At 40.6% G+C, this 19,253-nt stretch overlaps 1 protein-coding gene across 7 annotated transcripts in view; it reads right to left on the bottom strand.

Annotated features, from left to right (window-relative positions):
• Positions 1-19,253, bottom strand: part of ldah (lipid droplet associated hydrolase) — a 28,685-nt gene that overhangs the window by 3,038 nt on the left and 6,394 nt on the right. For 3 of the 7 annotated variants that reach the window (XM_062034885.1, XM_062034890.1, XM_062034891.1), the window contains 3 exons: positions 18,639-18,879; positions 14,963-15,045; positions 10,625-11,036 (listed from right to left, as the gene is read on the bottom strand). In XM_062034885.1, the coding sequence (XP_061890869.1) occupies positions 10,848-11,036; positions 14,963-15,045; positions 18,639-18,879 (513 nt within the window). In that variant the 3' untranslated portion in view covers positions 10,625-10,847. Of the gene's footprint in view, positions 1-10,624; positions 11,037-14,962; positions 15,046-18,638; positions 18,880-19,253 lie in introns of those variants that run through there. The other 4 variants (XM_062034886.1, XM_062034887.1, XM_062034889.1 and 1 more) reach the window with 2 other exon arrangements.

Raw genomic sequence — 19,253 nt, 5'->3', positions numbered from 1 at the left:
ATTGTTTGTGTGTTGTATGTAGAGCACATTGTTTGTGTGTTGTATGTAGAGCACATTGTTTGTGTGTTGTATGTAGAGCACATTGTTTGTGTGTTGTATGTAGACCACATTGTTTGTGTGTTGTATGTAGAGCACATTGTTTGTGTGTTGTATGTAGACCACATTGTTTGTGTGTTGTATGTAGACCACATTGTTTGTGTGTTGTATGTAGACCACATTGTTTGTGTGTTGTATGTAGAGCACATTGTTTGTGTGTTGTATGTAGAGCACATTGTTTGTGTGTTGTATGTAGAGCACATTGTTTGTGTGTTGTATGTAGAGCACATTGTTTGTGTGTTGTATGTAGACCACATTGTTTGTGTGTTGTATGTAGACCACATTGTTTGTGTGTTGTATGTAGACCACATTGTTTGCGTGTTGTATGTAGAGCACATTGTTTGCGTGTTGTATGTAGACCACATTGTTTGCGTGTTGTATGTAGACCACATTGTTTGCGTGTTGTATGTAGAGCACATTGTTTGTGTGTTGTATGTAGAGCACATTGTTTGTGTGTTGTATGTAGAGCACATTGTTTGTGTGTTGTATGTAGAGCACATTGTTTGTGTGTTGTATGTAGACCACATTGTTTGTGTGTTGTATGTAGACCACATTGTTTGTGTGTTGTATGTAGAGCACATTGTTTGTGTGTTGTATGTAGAGCACATTGTTTGTGTGTTGTATGTAGAGCACATTGTTTGTGTGTTGTATGTAGAGCACATTGTTTGTGTGTTGTATGTAGAGCACATTGTTTGTGTGTTGTATGTAGAGCACATTGTTTGTGTGTTGTATGTAGAGCACATTGTTTGTGTGTTGTATGTAGACCACATTGTTTGTGTGTTGTATGTAGACCACATTGTTTGTGTGTTGTATGTAGAGCACATTGTTTGTGTGTTGTATGTAGACCACATTGTTTGTGTGTTGTATGTAGAGCACATTGTTTGTGTGTTGTATGTAGAGCACATTGTTTGTGTGTTGTATGTAGAGCACATTGTTTGTGTGTTGTATGTAGACCACATTGTTTGCGTGTTGTATGTAGACCACATTGTTTGCGTGTTGTATGTAGACCACATTGTTTGCGTGTTGTATGTAGAGCACATTGTTTGTGTGTTGTATGTAGACCACATTGTTTGTGTGTTGTATGTAGAGCACATTGTTTGTGTGTTGTATGTAGAGCACATTGTTTGTGTGTTGTATGTAGACCACATTGTTTGTGTGTTGTATGTAGACCACATTGTTTGTGTGTTGTATGTAGAGCACATTGTTTGTGTGTTGTATGTAGAGCACATTGTTTGTGTGTTGTATGTAGAGCACATTGTTTGTGTGTTGTATGTAGACCACATTGTTTGTGTGTTGTATGTAGAGCACATTGTTTGTGTGTTGTATGTAGACCACATTGTTTGTGTGTTGTATGTAGAGCACATTGTTTGTGTGTTGTATGTAGACCACATTGTTTGTGTGTTGTATGTAGAGCACATTGTTTGTGTGTTGTATGTAGAGCACATTGTTTGTGTGTTGTATGTAGACCACATTGTTTGTGTGTTGTATGTAGACCACATTGTTTGTGTGTTGTATGTAGAGCACATTGTTTGTGTGTTGTATGTAGAGCACATTGTTTGTGTGTTGTATGTAGACCACATTGTTTGTGTGTTGTATGTAGAGCACATTGTTTGTGTGTTGTATGTAGACCACATTGTTTGTGTGTTGTATGTAGAGCACATTGTTTGTGTGTTGTATGTAGACCACATTGCTTGTGTGTTGTATGTAGACCACATTGTTTGTGTGTTGTATGTAGAGCACATTGTTTGTGTGTTGTATGTAGACCACATTGTTTGTGTGTTGTATGTAGACCACATTGTTTGTGTGTTGTATGTAGAGCACATTGTTTGTGTGTTGTATGTAGACCACATTGTTTGTGTGTTGTATGTAGAGCACATTGTTTGTGTGTTGTATGTAGACCACATTGTTTGTGTGTTGTATGTAGACCACATTGTTTGTGTGTTGTATGTAGAGCACATTGTTTGTGTGTTGTATGAAGACCACATTGTTTGTGTGTTGTATGTAGACCACATTGTTTGTGTGTTGTATGTAGACCACATTGTTTGTGTGTTGTATGTAGACCACATTGCTTAACAGAGTTCAGTGATGTAAATAGTTACTTTTCACAGTAACGCATTACTTTTTGGTGTAAGTAACTGAGTTAGTAACTGAGTTACTTTTGGCAGCCAAGGTCTACCCCCACAGTAAGTTCATCCTCAAACCGTTTCAGATTGTAATCAGGTGATTTGAGCACATGCACGTGGACTTGGTTGGCACCCTCTCTCCGTCGCAGGGTTTAACGCACCTACTTGCTATGGTGGATCGCATCACCAGACGGCCAGAGACGGTTCCCCTGTCCTCCAAAGCGTCTGTGGACGTTGCCCGTGCATTTCTGTCAGGCTGGGTTGCGTGTTTTGGCACGGCGTCTGATACAACCTGAGACAGGGGAACCCGGTTTGTGTTGAAGCTCTGGTCAGCATCGACGCAGTCCTTAGATGTGCAGGTGCATCGCACTACAAACTACCACCACAAGTTGCAATTGCATGCGGCACTCTAAGATGGCAGCTGGATCGACTGTTTGCCTTGGGTCATGATCGGCCCCAAAAGAGGACCTTGGTGCGGCATCCGCTGAGTTGGTGCGGCATCCGCTGAGTTGGTGCAGCATCCGCTGAGTTGGTGCTTGGTCTACCGCTCCGCATTCCAGGGGAGATTTTGCCTTAGGGTTCCGCCTAGCAACCTTTTCCTTTTTTTGTCAAAGGAGTCCCTTAGCTCCTGGCCCAGTTCCCCACTGTTTTCCTCGATCATTTGTGTTGTCAAAGCTTATTTCGATTTTGTACGGCAGCACTGTGGAACAGGGGTTAGTGCATGTGCCTCACAATACAAAGGTCCTGGGTTCAATTCCCGGGCGCGGGGTCTTTCTGTGTGGAGTTTGCATGTTCTCCCTGTGACTGCGTGGGTTACCGGCTTCCTCCCACCTCCAAAGACATGCACCTGGGGCTCGGTTGATTGGCAACACTAAATGGTCCCTAGTGAATTAATGTGAGTGTGAATGTTGTCTATCTGTGTTGGCCCTTCCATGAGGTGGCGACTTGTCCAGGGTGTACCCCGCCTTCCACTCGAATGCAGCTGAGATAGGCTCCAGCACCCCCCGCCACCCCGAAAGGGACAAGCGGTAGAAATGGATGGATGGATGATGGATTTTGTACGTCCTGATGCCCACCGTTCTACCTTCCAACCTCCATAAGATGGCCTGTTTTAGGTTTTGGAATGCGATCCTAAACGTTTGGTGCTAAATATAGGCAGGCACAGGGACCATGTTTCATTGGACAGGCTTAAGCCAGCACATAGTGTAGCAGGCGAGGAACTGCTGCCGGGCCAAGTCCCCCGCCATTGTTGGCCTCCTAAAGCTGTCAGGTTTGAGCCTTCTGCCCCACAGGCTTTGCCCGCTCCTCTGATAAAAAGACATTGTAGCCGATACGGCCGGCTGGTAAAGCACCTTTGGAGGTTTTAATTTTCCCCGTGAATTGCCTTCTGGGTGTTCGTGGGGGTGGGGAAGGAGCAAGGTTTCAGAGTCCATTTTGGGCGCACTGTTATGTTGTATGTTGGTTTTCATGTTTGCAATAAAAACCAGTAAAGAAACAGCAACTGTGTTTCCCATGACAGTAATAGCATGAAGTAGACACTGGAGTGACATCCTACAGTGCCCACCAGGTCCCCCTGCTCATGATGGTTTGACACCCAACACCTGAATGACCCACACAAGGCTGGGGAGAATGTTATGTAGTCAGAAGAGACTAAAACTGAGCTCTTTGGCATCAACAAGACTTCTCATGCAAAACTATTCTTCTCCAGACGCTAGTTGGCAGTAAAAGTGCGCGGATGACTCCGCCCAGTCCAGGTGTTACATTTTTAGAACTAGCACCAACAGTTTCCTATACAGCAGTTTGGCAACAAAATTCTCGTTTACAACTTCTCGAGTCAGAATTGTTATTTAGTCGGAGGAAGGATTTAGTCCCAGTAGGGCAAAATGTTATCTCCAAAGCAAATACAAAAAAGTAGGACATGGTTTTGGGATTTGTATTTACTCATTCAATACTCTGACCTGGCATCCGACGACAGAGAACAAAGTTTAGCTGGAAGAACTCCAGTCACCGATATTTTCTGCCAGTGGCTTTTTACCATTATTGTAAATATAGCTCTTGGGTATGGTGGCATCCTGAAGGCTCTACTCAACTCACTTCATGTTGGTACTCTTCTAGACCCACCACAACCTTTACACTTTTAAAGAGTACAGTCCATGATTTCAATCTTGAATCCTAAAGTAATTACAGAAAATAGTTCAAAGAGCTACCGATTCAAAGAGTGCCTGTGCTGCATGTGACGTCACATCGGGTTGCAAACTGGCCACTAGCTGAAGTCCTTTGCCAGGGGACCAGAAGTCCAGCACTCAGCCGGACTGCGTGTGGGTAATGTTACAGTTTTCCAAGTTAACGAAGCAAGACGAAGGCACTCAAAAAGGCCCCACTTCTCAAAACTCGCTCGTTGGATGCGAATTTGCATTGGATTGACCATAAACATGCTTAAGATTAGCATTACCAATTTTAGGTGGTGATTTCAACACCTCTAGGTTTGGTAATGGAAACTACAACTGAGACAGCGGCTGAGTAACAAATACAATATCAATACTTTAAAGTGCTTTAAAAAAGAAACTCAACATTCATTCAACTTAATGGCTAAGTAGTCTTTACAAAGTCTGCTATGAGTAGTAACACGCTACATTTACTCCGTTACATCTACTTGAGTAACTTTTGGGATAAACTGTACTTCTAAGAGTAGTTTTAATACAACATACTTTTACTTTTGAGTATATTTATAGAGAAGAAACACTACTTTTACTCCGCTACTTTTACTCCGCTACTTTTATCTACATTCAGCTCGCTACTGATTTTTATCCATCTGTTAATGCACGCTTTGTTTGTTTTGCTTTGTCAGACAGACCTTCAAAGTAGGATGACTCCGTTTCACCAATCAAATGCAGTCACTGGTGACGTTTGACTCCGTTTCACCAATCAGATGCAGTCACTGGTGACGTTTGACTCCGTTTCACCAATCAGATGCAGTCACTGGTGACGTTTGACTGCGTTTCACCAATCAGATGCAGTCACTGGTGACGTTTGACTCCGTTTCACCAATCAGATGCAGTCACTGGTGACGTTTGACTCCGTTTCACCAATCAGATGCAGTCACTGGTGACGTTTGACTGCGTTTCACCAATCAGATGCAGTCACTGGTGACGTTTGACTCCGTTTCACCAATCAAATGCAGTCACGGGTGACGTTTGACTCCGTTTCACCAATCAAATGCAGTCACTGGTGACGTTTGACTCCGTTTCACCAATCAAATGCAGTCACTGGTGACGTTTGACTCCGTTTCACCAATCAGATGCAGTCACTGGTGACGTTTGACTGCGTTTCACCAATCAAATGCAGTCACGGGTGACGTTTGACTCCGTTTCACCAATCAAATGCAGTCACTGGTGACGTTTGACTCCGTTTCACCAATCAGATGCAGTCACTGGTGACGTTTGACTCCGTTTCACCAATCAGATGCAGTCACTGGTGACGTTTGACTCCGTTTCACCAATCAGATGCAGTCACTGGTGACGTTTGACTCCGTTTCACCAATCAGATGCAGTCACTGGTGACGTTTGACTCCGTTTCACCAATCAGATGCAGTCACTGGTGACGTTTGACTCCGTTTCACCAATCAGATGCAGTCACTGGTGACGTTTGACTCCGTTTCACCAATCAGATGCAGTCACTGGTGACGTTTGACTCCGTTTCACCAATCAGATGCAGTCACTGGTGACGTTTGACTCCGTTTCACCAATCAGATGCAGTCACTGGTGACGTTTGACTCCGTTTCACCAATCAAATGCAGTCACTGGTGACGTTGGACCAATCAAACAGAGCCAGGCGGTCACATGAGCGTCACACGAGTTGAAAAACTTATTGGGGTGTTACCATTTAGTGGTCAATTGTAAGGAATATGTACTTCACTGTGCAACCTACTAATACAATCAATCAATCAATCAATCAATGCCTACTGATCTTATGGTGCTGTTAAGTTATTGTGGCTCAATTTGCCTTCATTTTTTAAAATGTCTTATTATTTAATATATATTATTGTTTTAGTTGCTTAAGAGATATTCCTGCCTCTGAATTTGCTCATTGCTATTTTTATGTTTTTGTGCATTATTTGTTGGCGTCATCATTAAAGGAACGGGTTACTCATCAGTTACTCAGTACTTGAGTAGTTTTTTCACAACATACTTTTTACTCAAGTACATATTTGGGTGACTACTCCTTACTTTTACTCAAGTAATAAATCTCTAAAGTAACAGATAAATGTCTTTGGTTTCCAAAGCTAATGTTTCTTTCTTTAAATGAATGACTACCACCCACTTTCTTTAAATCAGGGGTCTCAAAGTCAAAGTACCTGGGGGCCACTGGATGCAGCAACTGGGTGAGGCTGTGACGCAAGAAAAGATTTCTTAAAAAAAATCTAACATGCACTTTGTGATGAATTCACCTTCTTTGAACGTCTTTCCCGCCCTAGCAACCCTCTCGCGCACCATGTAGCTAGCTTTGACTGCTGCATCGCTCTTTTCGCTTGCTTTCTTGAAGAAATCTTGTTGCCTCAGTAGACTGCTTTTCAAATGTGCAACCCGGTTCACTCTCTCATCTCCCTGCTATTTTGCATACTCCTCGGCATGTCCAGTTGTATAATGGCGTTTCAAATTGTATCCCTTGAGCACCGCAACTTTCTCTGTGCAAATAAGACACGTCGGGGTGCCCCTGTGCTCAACAAAGAAATATTGCATCTCCCACTTTTCCTGGAATTGTCTTTGCTCATCACTAACCTTTCTCTTCACTGCAGGCTTTGAAAAAGACATGTTTGGGGTTGTGGAATATATTTCTCTGTCTGGAGCCAACGGGAGTTTACGGTTACGGTAGCACAATTAGCCCCGAACGGGCTAACATCACGACTAACGTGTTGCCCAGCGATTCTCTGTCGGAGTATCAGCGCTGGGGTCCAGTGCACCACACTTTTGTATTGTCGCTCGCTCCTTCGGCGGAATGCTTTGGAAGCTACCGGATTGCTCGTCTCCCCGGCCTGGACTGTTTACAGCGGCGGGAGCGAGCAGGCGGGCGAGCGAGGGAGGAAGAGCGTGTGCGGGTGTCGTGGAAAAGCGGCAAAATGTTTCTCTGCTTGCATCACGCAAGTGACGTCAATGCATACTTGCCAACCTTGAGACCTCCGATTTCGGGAGATGGGGTGGATGGAAGGGTTTGAGGGGATGTAGCGGGGGTGTTTTTGTAGCCCGGAAGAGTTAGGGCTGCAAAGGATTCTGGGTATTTGTTCTGTTGTGTTTATGTTGTGTTACAGTGCTGATGTTCTCCCGAAATGTGTTTGTCATTCTTGTTTGGTGTGGGTTCACAGTGTGGCGCATATTTGTAACAGTGTTAAAGTTGTTTATACCAACACCCTCAGTGTGACCTGTATGGCTGTTGCTCAAGTATGTCTTGCAGTGACTTGTGTGTGCCTGCAGATGCCGCATACAACATGTGACTGGGCCGGCACGCTGTTTGTACGGAGAAAAAGACTGCGCGATGACAGGTTCTAGAGGACATTAAAGGCAGTGCCATCACGGCATGCCCTCAATATTGTCGAGAGCCACATACCACACCGTGATTGGTAGACTCCTGCTAAGCGCCATTCATTTAAAACTAGCGGGCCGCACTAACATTAGACTTTCATATTAAGGTGGGGGCCGCAAAATAACGTCTCGCGGGCCGCGTGTTTGAGACCCCTGCTTTAAATGAATGACTACCACCCATTTTCTTTAAATGAATGACTACCACCCACTTCCCCCACACCCAGGTTGTAAGTTGGGCTAAACGTGCTAGTTGTTAGCTAATGCTAGCCAGTGACACGGCAGTTGTAGGGCAGGGGCCAAAGAGTCCAGGGCCCAAATGTTGATGAGCAGTCAAATGTAATGATGAAATGATATAGTGTTGGTGTTTAACAGATGAAATGATATAGTGTTGGTGTTTAACAGATGAAATGATATAGTGTTGGTGCTTAACAGATGAAATGATATAGTGTTGGTGCTTAACAGATGAAATGATATAGTGTTGGTGTTTAACAGATGAAATGATATAGTGTTGGTGCTTAACAGATGAAATGATATAGTGTTGGTGCTTAACAGATGAAATGATATAGTGTTGGTGCTTAACAGATGAAATGATATAGTGTTGGTGTTTAACAGATGAAATGATATAGTGTTGGTGTTTAACAGATGAAATGATATAGTGTTGGTGTTTAACAGATGAAATGATATAGTGTTGGTGCTTAACAGATTAAATGATATAGTGTTGGTGTTTAACAGATGAAATGATATAGTGTTGGTGTTTAACAGATGACATGATATAGTGTTGGTGTTTAACAGATGACATGATATAGTGTTGGTGTTTAACAGATGAAATGATATAGTGTTGGTGTTTAACAGATGACATGATATAGTGTTGGTGTTTAACAGATGAAATGATATAGTGTTGGTGTTTAACAGATGAAATGATATAGTGTTGGTGTTTAACAGATGAAATGATATAGTGTTGGTGTTTAACAGATGAAATGATATAGTGTTGGTGTTTAACAGATGAAATGATATAGTGTTGGTGTTTAACAGATGAAATGATATAGTGTTGGTGTTTAACAGATGAAATGATATAGTGTTGGTGTTTAACAGATGACATGATATAGTGTTGGTGTTTAACAGATGAAATGATATAGTGTTGGTGTTTAACAGATGACATGATATAGTGTTGGTGTTTAACAGATGAAATGATATAGTGTTGGTGTTTAACAGATGACATGATATAGTGTTGGTGTTTAACAGATGACATGATATAGTGTTGGTGTTTAACAGATGAAATGATATAGTGTTGGTGTTTAACAGATGAAATGATATAGTGTTGGTGTTTAACAGATGAAATGATATAGTGTTGGTGTTTAACAGATGAAATGATATAGTGTTGGTGTTTAACAGATGAAATGATATAGTGTTGGTGTTTAACAGATGAAATGATATAGTGTTGGTGTTTAACAGATGACATGATATAGTGTTGGTGTTTAACAGATGAAATTATATAGTGTTGGTGTTTAACAGATGACATGATATAGTGTTGGTGTTTAACAGATGAAATGATATAGTGTTGGTGTTTAACAGATGACATGATATAGTGTTGGTGTTTAACAGATGACATGATATAGTGTTGGTGTTTAACAGATGAAATGATATAGTGTTGGTGTTTAACAGATGAAATGATATAGTGTTGGTGTTTAACAGATGAAATGATATAGTGTTGGTGTTTAACAGATGAAATGATATAGTGTTGGTGTTTAACAGATGAAATGATATAGTGTTGGTGTTTAACAGATGAAATGATATAGTGTTGGTGTTTAACAGATGAAATGATATAGTGTTGGTGTTTAACAGATGACATGATATAGTGTTGGTGTTTAACAGATGAAATGATATAGTGTTTGTGTTTAACAGATGACATGATATAGTGTTGGTGTTTAACAGATGAAATGATATAGTGTTGGTGTTTAACAGATGACATGATATAGTGTTGGTGTTTAACAGATGAAATGATATAGTGTTGGTGTTTAACAGATGAAATGATATAGTGTTGGTGTTTAACAGATGAAATGATATAGTGTTGGTGTTTAACAGATGAAATGATATAGTGTTGGTGTTTAACAGATGAAATGATATAGTGTTGGTGTTTAACAGATGAAATGATATAGTGTTGGTGTTTAACAGATGAAATGATATAGTGTTGGTGTTTAACAGATGAAATGATATAGTGTTGGTGTTTAACAGATGAAATGATATAGTGTTGGTGTTTAACAGATGAAATGATACAGTGTTGGTGTTTAACAGAGCAGATGAAATTCATGTCATTGACTAGAAAAAGAGTCCTGTTGACTTCCTTGTTGTTTGCTGAGAGTCTGTGCTGGCAGACAGATCAACAGGTCAATAGGTCAACAGGTCAATAGGTCAACAGTCCCAGTAGCAGTGTTGTGTTGCAACAATGGTGTTGGTGAAAGTGATCAACACAATGTTGACTTTCTAACACAACTAGAAGGTTCTTCAAACAGTCCAGGTTAGCAAAAGTCTGTCTGAAATATATGGAAGTCATTCACTACTTACTCTGTCACACCTGCTGTACTATTGACTTCTCCTTATTGACTTCTCCTTATTGACTTCTACTTGGTGTTCTATTGACTTCAGTGGGTTCTCCTTTAGCTCCAGACTGAGGTTCAGTTCTGTCATCTAAAGGTGACACAGAGTCTTTCTCTCCACTTTGGCAAAGTTGCGATTTGTTGACAAATGATATTGTACTTATGTTTAACTAAATAGAATTGAATCCGGAGCCGTTTACGAAAAAGTCTCCAAAAGTATTTCCCGAATAAAAGCAAGCGTTGTTTCATTTAAAGCACTTCAATTACTGGACATTGAACACATGATCCACAGTCTCCATCATAACAGAACACATGATCCACAGTCTCCATCATAACAGAACACATGATCCACAGTCTCCATCATAACAGAACACATGATCCACAGTCTCCATCAGAACAGAACACATGATCCACAGTCTCCATCATAAAATAAATATTCATACCAAAGACTCCACATGTCATGTCCTGACATCTGCCTTCATCCATCCAGCTACCATTTCAGCCACTTGGCGCCCCGCGTCCAGAACGAAGGCATGGCGGAAGCCTCTTTCACACAGTCTGAAATCTCCTGCTGGGAAGTCCGCCTTCATCTCCTGGTAGTACTGCACAGGACACCAGGGGTCTGTGGCCCCGTAGTAGAATAGAAGCTGCACATGTGAAGAGAACATGAAGGTAATCTACATGTCCTGGTAGTACTGCACAGGACACCAGGGGTCTGTGGCCCCGTAGTAGAATAGAAGCTGCACATGTGAAGAGAACATGAAGGTAATCTACATGTCCTGGTAGTACTGCACAGGACACCAGGGGTCTGTGGCCCCGTAGTAGAATAGAAGCTGCACATGTGAAGAGAACATGAAGGTAATCTACATGTCCTGGTAGTACTGCACAGGACACCAGGGGTCTGTGGCCCCGTAGTAGAATAGAAGCTGCACATGTGAAGAGAACATGAAGGTAATCTACATCTCCTGGTAGTACTGCACAGGACACCAGGGGTCTGTGGCCCCGTAGTAGAATAGAAGCTGCACATGTGAAGAGAACATGAAGGTAATACCAAGTTGATGATCAAGCATGCACAGGTGTGGTCACAAGTTAGGCGTACATTCAGTTATTACATACCTTCTATATTTAAAGAAACAAAACAAGAATGAGGTGTGCAGTTTTGAATGTTGTGGCTTTTTCCCCCAGGTGGCATCCTGTGACAGTTCCACGCTGGAAATCACTGAGAGCGGCCCATTCTTTCAGAAATGTTTGTAGAAACAGTCTCCATGCCTAAGTGCTGGATTGTACACACCTGTGGCCGGGCCAAGCCATTAGGACACCTGATTCTCACCATGGGTGGCCAACTACTTTTGGCAATATAGTGTATTTAATATGGTAGTGTGGCCTTCATGCAGTTAGTGAGCAGAAGTTGCTTTGTTGGTCACGCCAAAGACATTTGGCACTTTTAAATTGGGCCTGCCTTTAATCGCCGACTTGTGATTAGCTATTAGCATGTGTGATTAGCTATTAGCATGTGTGATTAGCTATTAGCATGTGTGATTAGCTATTAGCATGTGTGATTTCCACGCAACAATTGTCTCTGAGCGCCTCTCGACATCAAGACAGATAGATAGGTCTTTATTGTCATTGCACAAGTGGTATATGTACTTCACTGTGCAATCTACTAATACAAGTTTCAATCAATCAATCAACAAAACTTTGTTTTCAGCACAAACCCGCTCAAGATGAGACAAACAAACAGTGTACAGGGCTACAGAACAGGAACGCTGATGGGTCGCCACAAGGCGCCCTGTAAAAGATGGGAAAAAGGTAAAACGCTGGGGAAAAAGATACAATCTAGACTGGGCTCCTAAGGGGGCCTAGTCGGGAGGTCAAAAGCGTCCATCATTGAGGTGTCCTCTGGGGTGTTTTTCAGAACAGCCTGGTCCTGTTTTCACAGCGTCAAGGCCATTCCAGGGGGTCAAATCGTAGATTAGGATGTTTGTTTTCCGCGAGCAGACAAAACAATGACTTGTCTGTTCTATTCGTCCATGCTGGGTGCTCTGGACATCAAATGGAATGCTTTTAAATGCCATGCGAGGCAAAAAACAAAGAATGACTCCTGCAGAATACTCTGTCTAACTTGCTTTCAAATCATGGATTTCATGACAAACATTGGCTTTAAGAACTTGATATAAAGCTGTCGGTGGAAAGACTTGGACAAAGACTAAGATGTTTCTACAGTTAGTAGGATGTGTCAAATACAGTCGGTGGAAAGACTTGGACAAAGACTAAGATGTTTCTACTGTTAGTAGGATGTGTCAAATACAGTCGGTGGAAAGACTTGGACAAAGATGATGTCAAAGAAGTGTCAAATACAAAGGCAACACGCCCACCACCCAGCACAAAGTAGCAGTTGGTTGTATCTTGTGAAATAATATTTGTTGAAAGGAGAGTTGTGTAACAGTTTGAATATTTGCTGACTGGTCATGTCTCGGTGCAAGGACGGCATCATAGGAGGTTGAATGTGTTCAGATGAAAGCAGTCGCTTCAAAAGAGCACACATTCCTTTGTTTTTGTCTTTGAAGGGAGTGCTTTTTAAACACGCTGCACCTCGGACGCGAGTAGTAGCAGGTCAAACCACTGCACTTGTATTTGTTTTATTTCTGTGTTGAAAAACAACAGCAAACGTAGCAGGTAAATCTACTGTTAAAATGTTGCTTACTGTACTTTTATTCTACTGTTAAAATGTTGCTTACTGTTGTAGTGGAATGTCCGAAGCTTAAGCAGGCAACAAAAGTAGTTTAGTACAACAAATGTATTTACCCATTATCAGAAGTGCAGGTTGAATTGAGTTGTCCGTGCAGACAGACCACATGTTACTCCGGAGCACACAAGACACACACAAGCCAAAATCTCTCCCAGTCCCGGTCTCTTCTCCATCTTTATCTGGGTCTTTGTGCGTCACTGTTTTGGCTTATCTGTTCCAAAACAACCTCGTATCTCTTAGTCATTTTTGGACAATCTAAACATTCTGTAGACAGGTTGGCATAACTCCATATTCACTTTTGTCCCACAACTGGTCCATTCAATGGCACAGAATAGAAGAGAAATGAAAATGAGCAGACATTCTTAATAGACAAGAAATATAGTTCAAAAGGTCAGAATTTCCACAACATTCCCCTCTTCCAGGGTTCTAAAAAACCCTGGATCATATCGATTTCTGACGTAGGCCACAACTTATAGTTCAAAAGGTCAGAATTTCCACAACATTCCCCTCTTCCAGGGTTGTAAAAAACCCTGGATCATATCGATTTCTGACGTAGGCCACAACTTACAGTTCAAAAGGTCAGAATTTCCACAACATTCCCCTCTTCCAAGGTTCTAAAAAACCCTGGATCATATCGATTTCTGACGTAGGCCATAACTTACAGTTCAAAAGGTCAAAATTTCCACAACATTCCCCTCTTCCAAGGTTCTAAAAAACCCTGGATCATATCGATTTCTGACGTAGGCCACAACTTATTGTTCAAAAGGTCAGAATTTCCACAACATTCCCCTCTTCCAAGGTTCTAAAAAACCCTGGATCATATCGATTTCTGACGTAGGCCACAACTTATAGTTCAAAAGGTCAGAATTTCCACAACATTCCCCTCTTCCAAGGTTCTAAAAAACCCTGGATCATATCGATTTCTGACGTAGGCCACAACTGATAGTTCAAAAGGTCAGAATTTCCACAACATTCCCCTCTTCCAGGGTTCTAAAAAACCCTGGATCATATCGATTTCTGACGTAGGCCACAACTTATAGTTCAAAAGGTCAGAATTTCCACAACACTGTACTTTACGGGGACGGCGTGGCGAAGTTGGGAGAGTGGCCGTGCCAGCAATCTGAGGGTTACTGGGGTTCAATCCTCACCTTCTACCATCCTAGTCACGTCCGTTGTGCCCTTGAGTAAGACACCCTTGCTCCTGATGGTTGGCGGTTAGTGCCTTGCATGGCAGCTCCCACCATCAGTGTGTGTGAATGGGTAAATGTGGAAATAGTGTTAAAGCGCTTTGAGTTCCTTAAAAAGGTAGAAAAGCGCTATACAAGTATAACCCATTTACCATTTTACTTTTATTCTACTGTTGAAATGTTGCTTACTGTACTTTTATTCAACATTACTTGGAGACTGAAAATGAGAAGAGAAAATGTTTCCTCTTGTTGTTTCACCTAAAGTGTTGCTTGCCTGCTGCAGTGGACATTTTGGTTTTGCATAACTGCCAGTTTTTTTTTTACAATTTTTACAAAGAATTGGAGCAAAAAAGGAGTGCAGAAGATGGTTCTTATGACATAGGACTATTCTGCCTATGATTCTCTTAACATCATCATTTTTTAGACTGCTCTTTGTTTTGCGAGTGTTACGACTGACTAAAGCTGCAAACATGTCCTTGCAGGAGTCTGACTTTTGGATGAACTGAGCTGGAGTGAAGTCAACTTGAGGTTTTGTGAGAAATCAGGCATGAAGTCACTACCTAATGATTGTGCCCTAGAGGTACATTTCAGCTTTTGCAAACAGCACAACTACTGAAGTTTCTAGCTGTACTCTTACCTTCTCAAGGTTTTTCTCGATGGTCAGGTTCTCTCTTTCCAGCACCTTCCTCATTTCCTGCCCCCCCATGTACACAGCATTAGCTACCAAGACAACAACAACACAGCAGTTAACATCGGCTTCTTTAACACTGGAGAGAACACAAACTTCTACTAAAACAACAATGTGGCTGATATTTAAAAGATAACAAATATATTTGTTAAAACTTCAAAGCTTGAAGTTATGGATCCAAATAGGAGCTGAACTATTGTAACTGTCAAGACACGTCATTAAATATATGCCTGTTTGACCTATTAGTTGTTGAAATATATGCCTGTTTGACTTATTAGTTGTTGAAATATATGCCTGTTTGACTTATTAGTTGTTGAAATATATGCCTGTTTGACTTATTAGTTGTTGAAATATATGCCTGTTTGACTTATTAGTTGTTGAAATATATGCCTGTTTGACTTATTAGTTGTTGAAATATATGCCTGTTTGACTTATTAGTTGTTGAAATATATGCCTGTTTGACTTATTAGTTGTTGAAAGATATGCCTGTTTGACTTATTAGTTGTTGAAATATATGCCTGTTTGACTTATTAGTTGTTGAGATATATGCCTGTTTGACTTATTAGTTGTTGAAATATATGCCTGTTTGACTTATTAGTTGTTGAAATATATGCCTGTTTGACTTATTAGTTGTTGAAAGATATGCCTGTTTGACTTATTAGTTGTTAAAATATATGCCTGTTTGACTTATTAGTTGTTGAAATATATGCCTGTTTGACTTATTAGTTGTTGAAAGATATGCCTGTTTGACTTATTAGTTGTTGAAATATATGCCTGTTTGACTTATTAGTTGTTGAAATATATGCCTGTTTGACTTATTAGTTGTTGAAATATATGCCTGTTTGACTTATTAGTTGTTGAAATATATGCCTGTTTGACTTATTAGTTGTTGAAATATATGCCTGTTTGACTTATTAGTTGTTGAAAGATATGCCTGTTTGACTTATTAGTTGTTAAAATATATGCCTGTTTGACTTATTAGTTGTTGAAATATATGCCTGTTTGACTTATTAGTTGTTGAAAGATATGCCTGTTTGACTTATTAGTTGTTGAAATATATGCCTGTTTGACTTATTAGTTGTTGAAATATATGCCTGTTTGACTTATTAGTTGTTGAAATATATGCCTGTTTGACTTATTAGTTGTTGAAATATATGCCTGTTTGACCTATTAGTTGTTGAAATATATGCCTGTTTGACTTATTAGTTGTTGAAATATATGCCTGTTTGACTTATTAGTTGTTGAAATATATGCCTGTTTGACTTATTAGTTGTTGAAATATATGCCTGTTTGACTTATTAGTTGTTGAAATATATGCCTGTTTGACTTATTAGTTGTTGAAATATATGCCTGTTTGACTTATTAGTTGTTGAAATATATGCCTGTTTGACTTATTAGTTGTTGAAATATATGCCTGTTTGACTTATTAGTTGTTGAAATATATGCCTGTTTGACTTATTAGTTGTTGAAATATATGCCTGTTTGACTTATTAGTTGTTGAAATATATGCCTGTTTGACCTATTAGTTGTTGAAATATATGCCTGTTTGACTTATTAGTTGTTGAAATATATGCCTGTTTGACTTATTAGTTGTTGAAATATATGCCTGTTTGACTTATTAGTTGTTGAAATATATGCCTGTTTGACTTATTAGTTGTTGAAATATATGCCTGTTTGACTTATTAGTTGTTGAAATATATGCCTGTTTGACTTATTAGTTGTTGAAATATATGCCTGTTTGACTTATTAGTTGTTGAAATATATGCCTGTTTGACTTATTAGTTGTTGAAATATATGCCTGTTTGACCTATTAGTTGTTGAAATATATGCCTGTTTGACTTATTAGTTGTTGAAATATATGCCTGTTTGACTTATTAGTTGTTGAAATATATGCCTGTTTGACTTATTAGTTGTTGAAATATATGCCTGTTTGACCTATTAGTTGAAAGGAGTGCCAAGGACTAAAGTGGTGGTGTAATAATTGTGGAGGCGTGAGGGTGGTGTAATAATTGTGGAGGCGTGAGGGTGGTGTAATAATTGTGGAGGCGTGAGGGTGGTGTAATAATTGTGGAGGCGTGAGGGTGGTGTAATAATTGTGGAGGCGTGAGGGTGGTGTAATAATTGTGGAGGCGTGAGGGTGGTGTAATAATTGTGTAATCCTCAGCTGATTTTGCAAGTTGACTTCTTTGCAAAGGCGTGATCTGGGTAAAAGTTTATTGGCAGCAACAGACCGTGACAATTTCAACAACAAACATTCTGAACAAAGCCAAAATAATCTATTTGTACTTGATCTAGCCAAATAAGTATGGTAGTTTTCGGACTATAGGGCACACTTAAAATCATTTTATTTTCTCCAAAATTGAGTGTGCACCTTGTAAGCCGGTGTTTCCTAATGTATGGCTTCATTCTGGTTGTGCTTACCGACCTCAAAGACATTTTATTTGGTACATGGTGTAATTATAAGTGTGACAAGTAGATGGCAGTCAAACATAAGAGATATGTTGACACCCCCGGTTCAATAAATGAGGCTAGCAAGCACAGGTTAGTGTTGTGTCCGTACTGTACATCTTTTAAAAGGACAACAACCATTGAACTGATACGTTTGGGGTTATCCACCACAACAACAACACCGTTGCACCCGGATGACGTCAGCGCTGCACTAACACTCCAAGGGACAACAACTGTTACATTAGCAAGCAAGCCCCAAACTTTGATGTTTCATGGAGAATATAGAACATTACACACGGCGCTCAAAAATCCATCAAAATGTTTTAGCAGGACTTTGGTAAGCCACGAAGCCACGTTACAGCTAAAGTAGTCAGACGTACTGTGCTTCCACATGCTGGGATTGTTATGGTGTGTGCAAAAAAAACTGTAACCAACCGGACCAAACTCACACGCATTACAAACATAGCAGCTAAAATCATCGGCCTACCCACACTCAACATTTCAGATCTAAACCCCAGGTCCATCATTCGACTGGCAAACACAATAGTCCAGGATATCACTCACCCACTACACCAATACATCATCCCACTACCATCAGGGCGCAGGTACAGAACTATCAAATTCTGGAGGGCCCGCCTCGGGAGAAGCCTTATCCCTGCAGTTCTAGCCGCCCTAAGAGTTTGACATAACGCCTAAACTGTCTGACAAGCCTGTAAATGTGTTGGTCATGTGTGATGTCTTTTTCTTATTTTTGTTCGTGATGTGTAATGTCTATTGTTTAAATGTACGGCAGTGAAAATGAATTTCCCCCAACGGGGGACCAATACATTTAAATCAAATCAATCAAAATAGCAGCTATTAGGAGATATTAACTGCCGTTTTGTTACGCAATATTATGGAAAAACAACGTTTCTTACCTACTGGTTCCTGCTTTTGTGTGCTTGGGATCTGCAAAAGTCCCGTAAATCTGCGTACTTCCACCATTGTAGCTAAAAGTTAATATTTTCCTCCATCCTCTTGTCATAATCAATTACTTACTTCCCTCAATCAATATATATATGTTTTATTCTTGAATTTGTTGTTGAAATTCTGTCTCTATTCAACCAGACCCAACCTAAAATGTATGCCATGTGTCTGTAAAGGAGTAAAAAAAAAAGAGGTAGGACACTGGAATTACCTGCACAGTCTCCACTGAGAAGGCCTACAGTTGCTTGGACTATGGACTGATCCCTACAGCGAAGGCCACCAAGAACCAGGTTGACCAGACTTCTTTTGAGCACCTCAGGCAGCAGAGAGAGCAGAAAGATGGGCAGGTAGGTCATGTAGCGCAGGTGACACAGTAAAGGTGTCATGGCCTTCCCTTGAGGAGTCAGGGCCATGCGTTCGATGGTGGGAAAAAGCATGACAGCCTTCACAACCTGTATCAAAAGAAAGAAAGAAAAAGCATACAAAGTTGCGGCCACAAGTTTGCATACACATCAGAGGCATTATGTCAAACTCTCACCGCTAAATTAATGATTTAAACCGTTCCTTTCACAATATACATATTATGTTTGGGATTTACTCTCATCGAAACAAAGCCCAAATGACACACATGTGTCATTTAAGACAACATGAACAAAGTTTGAATGGTCAGACAAGACGTAGTAGGAGCTATTTGGCAAGATTGACAGGATTGTTCACACCTAAGGATGCTGTACCAACTGTCAAGCAAGGCGGTGGTAGCATCAGGATGTGTGACACCAACAAGTAAATATATGGGAGATCACCTATTGGACATCCAAACAGGACA

Source organism: Entelurus aequoreus, linkage group LG23 (assembly GCF_033978785.1).
Source record: "Entelurus aequoreus isolate RoL-2023_Sb linkage group LG23, RoL_Eaeq_v1.1, whole genome shotgun sequence".
Classification (NCBI taxonomy): Eukaryota; Metazoa; Chordata; class Actinopteri; order Syngnathiformes; family Syngnathidae; genus Entelurus; species Entelurus aequoreus.
The sequence above is the reverse complement of the archived record's forward strand: the minus strand, read 5'-3'. Positions and strand labels throughout refer to the sequence as shown.